This window comes from Gracilinanus agilis, chromosome 5 (genome assembly GCF_016433145.1).
Source record: "Gracilinanus agilis isolate LMUSP501 chromosome 5, AgileGrace, whole genome shotgun sequence".
Classification (NCBI taxonomy): domain Eukaryota; kingdom Metazoa; phylum Chordata; class Mammalia; order Didelphimorphia; family Didelphidae; genus Gracilinanus; species Gracilinanus agilis.
The window spans coordinates 143122492-143130738 of NC_058134.1; the positions used below are offsets into that span (position 1 = coordinate 143122492).

The following is an 8247-nucleotide window of genomic DNA, read 5'->3' on the forward strand; positions in this document are numbered from 1 at the left end:
CTGTAGTCATAATTGGACATAGCATTGATGTGGTACTTAAGTAGCTTAACTTCATCTAATTTCCTCCCTTTAAAATATTGTCACATAAATTGTTTACCTAGTTTTTAATGACTTAATACTACTTTAGTTCATGAGACTTCATAATTTTCTCTGAAGAATTTCTTCCTTTCTTCATTTCTTATGGTCAGTTATTGTCCATTATGTTAATATGCCATAATTGGTTCAGCCATTTCTTAATTGATGGACATCCACTTTGCTATAATCAAGCTGCTATAAATAATTTTTAATGTGTAGGTCTTACCTTGATTCCTTGATATCTTTGAGATATAAACCTGGTAGTAGTATCACTGAGTGAAAGCATATACACAGCTCAAGAGGCAACAAATATTTATTAAGCACCCAACACATATCAGTGACTGTGCTAAGCCTTGGAAATAGAAAGAAAGGTATAGGACTCTCCTGGGCCTTAAGGATCTTACATTCAAATAGGAAAGATGATACATAAAAAGAAGCTGAAAAGTGCAGATGGGGAAAAGGTTTTCAGAGCAGAACATGATGAACTTCTAAGTTGATATTATATCTTTCCATCTGTTTATCTAGATTATACCCTCTACTTGCATATACTAAATACATACCTAGTACATATCTGTAGATATGTATAACCCACTTGTTCCCTAGCAAGAGTTTCTGTTTTCTTTACTTTATCCTGAACAGAGAACTGAAATTCCCATGTCCAGACAAGTTCACATCTTGTAAAGGAGACATACTCAGTTTTAGAAAAAAGGGACAAATCTGTGAGTTAACAAGAACCTCCACCCAATTAAGAAATCCAGTCCTTGTCAAAGAGTTGAAATTGCCCAAGAAATATATGTTGATTAATAGGTAGTAGTGGGAAGATGGCCTCTTCTTAGGGCATACTTAGAAACAATCTTTATGTACTGAAGTATAGTTTATAGTTTGGAATACATTTTCTTAAAACTTGGACTTAATAGGGAATATGATAAATTTTATAATATTTGAGGAATTATCATATGGAAATAAAAAGTAGACTTGTTCTGCTTGTTCCCTACCAGCAAAACTAGGGATAATTTGAAGGAGTTAAGATGTTCAACAGAGAACTTTTTAGCAACTAGAAATAACAGGAAATGAAATGGATTATTTTTGAAAGTAAGTGATACCTACCTACTGAACACCTGTAATACTCCTCCTGTCATTTGTTTTCTTTTTTCTTTTTTTAAAAATATGTATACTATATTATTAACTTTTATTTTTATATCCCATTCATTTCTCAACATTTCCCACCCCTACCACTCTCCAGAAAGCTGTCCTGTGTAAGAAAAAATTTAAAAGATAGAGGAAATAAAGCAAATAAATAAAAATGTAAAATAAATATAACAAATAATATGTAATACATATTGTATTGTAACATATATCCCATAAATAAATATTAAAAATAAAATTTAAAAATAAAGCAAAACTAAGGAGCATATCAACATGTTGGCAGTATATGCATTATTCCATACCCAAAAAATCTCACGTTTGCAGTGCATGGTGAAGAAATTGATTTTCTCATCTCTTCTCTGGGAACTACTTCCTTTTATATTATTTTCTGTTTGCTTTGTTGCAGTCATTGTATATATTTTCCTGGTTCTGCTTGCTTTACTCTGTAGCAGTCTTCCCATACTTCTCTGAATTCTTCATACCGTAATTTCTTTTATTGATGCAGCAATATATTCATGTACCAGTTTGATGTTCCTCAGTGATTAGACAGCTATTTTGTTTAAAAGGCTGTTACTATAGAAAGTGCTGCTATGAGTATTTTGATATTTATGTCTCATGTGCATTTTTAGTTTGTATGTATGCTTTAAGCTTTTTCCAGTTTTCCTGTCAGTTCTTGTTAAATAAGGAGCCTTTCTCTCTAAGTAATTTGTGCTTTGGAGTTAATCAGGCAATTCATGTATTTCTTATTCTTATTTTTAATCTTTTCTATGGTCTACTTGGTTATTTTTTAATCTGTACGAAGTTATTTTGATGATTATTGCTGTTTAATATAATTTGAGGTATGCAAATATATTCCCTTTTAATCTTATTTTTCCTCTTATTTCCTTAAAGATTCTAGTTGCTTTGTTCCTCCAAATAAATTTTGTCATCATTTTAACTAGCTTTTATAAAGTACCCTCTTTGTAGCTGAGCCTGGATAGCCAGTTGTTAGGCATATGATAGAGGGGATGCATCAAGCATAAAGGAGATTGGACTAAATAAAGCCTTCTTTAGTGCCAGGATTTTGTAGACCATAAATTTGTAATTCTTTTAGTAAATATCAATTTGACTTATAAGATTATTAAAAAATAACCATTTTTGCATTTATATAAGGATTCATTTCAGAAGAAAGACTAGAAAGACAAATTAAATATAGTTATAACCTTAAGAAGAATTTCTAAAGTATTAACATATACTGCCCATATTTGGACAAAGATTATTGCTTAACAGATATAAAGATGGTTCATTATCCACTCTTTCACTCATTATGTGCCACTCCTTGAAACTTAGGCATGTTCTAAAGATTTATAGTGGACTGACTAAAATGGAAGGCTAATTCTAGAGGAAAACATTCAGAGATAAATCTTCTCATCTTTATCATCCAGGCTGTCTGTCTCATTTGTGACAATAGCTACTTAAAATAGAATGGACATATTAAGGTCGCAGATGAGACTAGGCTGAGGCTGTGGCTCAGTGTTTTACATACCAGTAATATTCCAACTTTCTGAAAATGGACAGGCAGATGAAATAACCTTTAATCCATGTTGGCTCCGCCTAGATGTGTTTGCCATCTGTTCAACTAAGGATATGACTGTCAGGTCTTTGAATATTAGATAGCCATCCTCTCTTTGGCTTATTTTATCTTAATACAAAACACGGTAGCATTTCTGCCTTACTAACTCAGAAATAACCCGAAATAATTATTTAGTGTTTTTTGCCTAATTTCCCATCATTTAAAAAATATTCTTCAAATTCGGCATGTGATTTTTCAAAACCGATGAAAGCTCATCCTTTCATAAGGAATCTCTTGGTAGTCAGAAAAAAATTTTCCAGAGCACTGACTACTATTTTCACTTTGTCAAATAAGTTTGATATGTGTATTTTTTAAAAAAAGAATTATTCCTTAATACTATCTTAATATTGTATTTTTACAAAACAATCTTTGAATCTACAGTACTTTTAAAGACATTAGAAACTCATTAAGTTTCAATTTTTAAGACTGTTAAAATCGGATTTTTAATTAGTAACAAAAGTAGCACATGGAGTTGGCTAAAATTATGAACAATAAATCCCTGAAAGTCTTTTTAAAAATGTATTACTGCTCTGAGATATATTTTTGTATTTACTAGTACTAGGTGTTATTATTCAGTGTTGTTATATGATACTGTCATCAGCTAATAATAAATTGCAATTTTAAATTAGTCATCATGTTTGAATAACCTATAACAGGTTATATTATGAATGACTTCATATTTTTATAGAATTTACAATTTACTCCTAATTTCATTATATATTTACATATATTCATATACATACAGATAAAGGTAGTATATTTTGTTCATTAAAGCAGTTGCCTTATACAGTAGTAACTGTGTTGTTATTCCATATGTGTTTGACAAAATTAGGAAAGTAAAACTAGAATTATATACATATGTTTTTTTAAAAAAAACTTTACCTGCTGTCTTAGAATTGATACTTAGTATTGGTTCCAAGGCAAAAGAGTGATAAGGGGCAGGCAATTGGAGGTAAGTGACTTGCCCAGGGTCACACAGCTAGGAAGTTTCAGAGGTCAGATTTGAATCTGGGACCTTTTATCCCAAGCCTAGTGCTCTATCCATTGAGCCATCTAGCTGCCCCTGCTTCTAAAGATTTTTTAAAATTAGTTTTAAAAATAATTTTCTTTTAGGTTAAGGGAATCTGGGGGTGGAGTAGCAAGTCTTTATAAAATAGATGTCTATAGTCATAATATTTTCTGTGGAAGGTAAGCAGAATGATAGCAAAATTATAAAAAGCATTTACTAAAGAGTTTAGGTGATCATTTAAGTAGAAAATGGAGGAATTTTTGATGATACTATGTGACTTAGAAACAGAAGGGACTTTAGAGAATATTTAATCTACTTGATTCATTTAGATAAAATGATACATAACTGATTTTCTAAACATCTCACAAGTTGTTTAGTAGCAAGCAGGATGAGATTTGAAACTCACGTTCTCTTGCTACCCATCCAATGCCCCCCTCTTTCAGCCCTACCATCTATTCAGAGAAGGGGATAGTCCAAGATACCTTGACCCTTGCCTCCTTTTAACTAGAGCACAGAAAGTTAAAATGCTTTACCTAAGGTCACATAGTCACTGAGCAATACCAGAGCTGACACCTGAATCCAGATCCTTTGACTTCATATTCAGCACTCTAATTGCATTTCCTTTGTAATTTCAGTTCCAAAGAAGGCATTCATGAATGCCCAATATTTGGAGAAAGGAGAGGGGAGGATGAGATCAGGCATCTGCCATCCTTCCTGTTTGGCTAGAATGTAGAGCCAGCATATCATGGGAAATAGGATGAAATAATCTGTAAAGACTGATTGAAGTATTAAATACTAGTGCAGGAGGTTGTATTTTATCTGATAAGAAATGGGGAACTCAGGCAAAGGTTTTTAAACAGGGCAAGTAACAGAAGACAATTTCTCAGAAAAGAGTTGCAAAAATGTTCTAAGAAATAACAGTATCATTGGAATATTGTCTTTATGGTCATAATTTTTTAAATTTTTTAGAAAATATTCCAAAAAGTATAGACATTTAAATGAATATTCTATTTAATCACATTTTTATATGTTACATATTGCATAGTATGAAACCCTACAGAAAATATAGGGAAAGTTATAGCATTTGCCATGCTGATTTAAAATGCAAATCATTTGAATGCACCTCCAGAGAACATGTAAGATCAACATACAACTGCAAAATGACATCCCATCGCCTAAAGTTAATTCTCAATGACATTAAGTTGAATGATTAACAAAGAATCTGTAGAAAAGCAGCAAAAATTAGAAAACAGGTAAAACTTATTCATATTATAGCTACTTTTAAAAAAGTTTTTGATATCTTATTTTTACATTACGTTCATTTCCAAATATATCCTTTCTTCACATCTAGTGAGCCATCTTTTGTAACAAAAACAAGAGGAAAAGGGGAAAAAAACAGTTCAGCAAATTAATCAATCTAATTTTACATTATGTCATTACATTACTAATTACTTTATATGTCATATATCATACTCATATTTTCTGACTTCTTCAAAGAAAGGAGGGGAACTGCATTTTATCTAGAGCCAAGCTTGTTCATTATATATATAGCTTTTATAATAATTTTTATAATTTTATAATAATTTTAATAATATCTATTTTTGCCCTTTCTTTTTACATTATTAGTAGTGTATGGTTTTTTTTCCTTGATGCTGTTCATTTTATTCATCATTTCTTGTCAGCCCTCCAATACTTCTTTGATTCTTAACATTTGTTTCTTTTTGGTTGCAGTAATATTCTATGACAGTGTACTACATGTTGTTTAGCCATTCCCCCAAAAGTAGGCAGTTTTTAAACCTGTATAGTGGAAGTGATAAACAGCCTTTGACAATTTGAATTTAAAATTTTTTTAAGAAACTGTAATAGTTTATTTTAATTTACACAGAAATATAAGAATTTCTCTAGAAGTTACCCCTATTAATATATGCTCACTAAATCTTTTATATAAAAAGCAGCTTTTCCTAGCATCAGAATTTCTCATCATTTCTATTAATTTCAGTAATAAGAAGAACAAAAATATTTATTAAGGCTGGAGATGCAAAGATTAAAAACAAAACAATATGGGCCTGAAAGGAACTCACATTTTTACTAGGGATGCTACATGCATACAAAAGCCAATATTAGTATATAGCAAGTAATGCAATATAATTTCAAGAAGAAAACAGTAACAAGATGTAGAGGAAGGGGAAAAATAAGGGAAAGACCTTTATGGGAAGTAGCTCCTAAGCTGTGCTTTCAAGGAAGATAGGAATTCTAAGGGGAGAAGGAAAGTACACTACTGGCATGGATTTTTCTGTGCAAGGGCATGGGAACAGGGTATGGAATGTGTATGGAGAATAGCTAGTAATCCAATTTGACTGGAATCAAGAATGTGAAGGAGGTGTCTACTAATGGAGATTGGAAATGTTAAATGAGAACCATATTATTGAGAGCTTTAAATTCTTAGCTGAGAAGTCTTTATTTTATCCTAGAGGCAATCTACAGATTTCTGCTTGGGCACGACACAATTAGTGGTTTAGGAAAATCAAGCTGGCAAGTGTAAGGATTAGAAGGAGAGGCCATTGTAGTCCATATTAGAGGCAAAGAGGACTCAAACTGGAGTGGCGGTGGAGCCAAGTGAAGAGAAGGACTTTGATGTGAGAGGTGTTAACAGAGATAGAATAAAAACTTAACCCTAGATTGCATGTTGGGGGTGGGGAAGTGAGGGAAGAATAGTCAAAGAGAACTCTTGAGACAAGTCTCAGTAATGGGAATGGATGATAGTTCTTTCAAAAGAAAAAAAGGGGGAAAAAGATATAAGGAAGTTAATGTCAAAATGAATTTCAATATCCTTCTTGATAAAGGGAGTATTCCAACTCTGTAACACTTAAAAAAGGAATACTGGCATTATCCACTTGAACTAGCAAAAATATTTATTAGTAATTTTTGAAACAAAAAAGATTAATTCTTTCCCTGGTTTCTCATATCTGACTAATCCGATATTTAGGATTACTGTTCTGTGATTTTTTTAAAATTACAATTATATTCCCCCTCAGATATGTGTGTATGTTCTATTTACCTGTGTACCTATCGCTCTTTTAATTTGTGACTACTCCATTTGAAAAGATGTTAAAGAATGATATACACATTTCGCATGTTACAACAGCTAAAATTTTATAAGATTTTCCTCTATTAGTAGTATTTAGAAATTTTACCAAAAAAATTTTTTTTCTTAATTCCATTAAAGAACCTAGTAGAAGTGTTTCCATCAAGACCATAATTAATCAAAGTATGTGTTCTGTCCAATGGACACTTACTGTCAGAAGATTCATACGTTATTGGATAATTGATATAGAGTTGGAAAAGACCTCAGAGGTTATCTATTCCACCCTTTTTATTTTGCAAATGAGAAAATGATGACTGTTTCTGGACAGTTTGGGTCAAGATCTGTCAGTCAAATGTTAAAATAATTTTTCCTCATACTTATTTAGCACCATAGTATTTACATCCTTATGAAGACCTCAAAAAGTTTCTAATCTAAACCTCTCATCTTACAAATGAGGAAATGGAGGCCCAGAGAGTTGAAGTGATTTCTCCTGAGTCACACAACTAGTAGAGTTAGAATTTAAATAAAATGAATAGTTTGAAAAGTTTTGAGTTTTTGTTTGTTTGCAGGAATGGGTTGACTTGTTTAATTGAAATGTGAAATCAAACATTTGATATATGCCCTTTTTGTTTGTTTCCTCTAGTCAACAAATGGAATATTCTTGAGCATGTTTCTTATCGTTTTACCATTGGAGTCTATGGCTCATGGACTCTTCCATGAACTGGGCAATTGTTTAGGAGGAACATGTGTTGGATATGCTGTTGTGATTCCCACCAACTTCTGCAGGTATGGTGATCCAGCAAAGTCATCAGAATATTTATGACCACATGTTAAGTTTAAATCAGTTTTGCTTAACATTTTTAAACATTTATTAATATTTATTTTTTTGAAAAGTTAACATGGTTACATAATTCATGCTCTTTCCCCTTCACCCCCCCGACTTCCCCCTCCCCCCCCCCATGGCTGATGTGTATTTCCACTGGTTTTAACACGTGTCATTGATCAAGACCTATTTCCTAATTGTTGATAGTTGCATTGGTGTGGTAGTTTCGAGTCTACATCCCTAATCATGTCCACCTCAACCCATGTGTTCAAGCAGCTGCTTCTCTTCTGTGTTTCCACTCCTGTAGTACTTCCTCTGAATGTGGGTTGGGTTCTTTTCCATAAATCCCTCAGAATAGTCCCGGGTTGTTGCATTGCTGCTAGTACAGAAGTCCATTACATTCTATTTTATCACAGTGTATTGGTCTCTGTGTACAATGTTCTTCTGGCTCTGCTCCTTTCACTCTGCATCAATTCCTGGAGGTCTCTCCAGTTCAC

At 32.4% G+C, this 8247-nt stretch overlaps 1 protein-coding gene across 1 annotated transcript in view; it reads left to right on the forward strand.

The window, feature by feature from the left end:
• TMEM168 (transmembrane protein 168) overlaps window positions 1-8247 on the forward strand; it is a 43658-nt gene that overhangs the window by 25271 nt on the left and 10140 nt on the right. The window contains exon 3 of the mRNA XM_044679040.1: window positions 7571-7718. Within this exon, the coding sequence (XP_044534975.1) occupies window positions 7571-7718 (148 nt within the window). The remainder of the gene's footprint in view (window positions 1-7570; window positions 7719-8247) is intronic.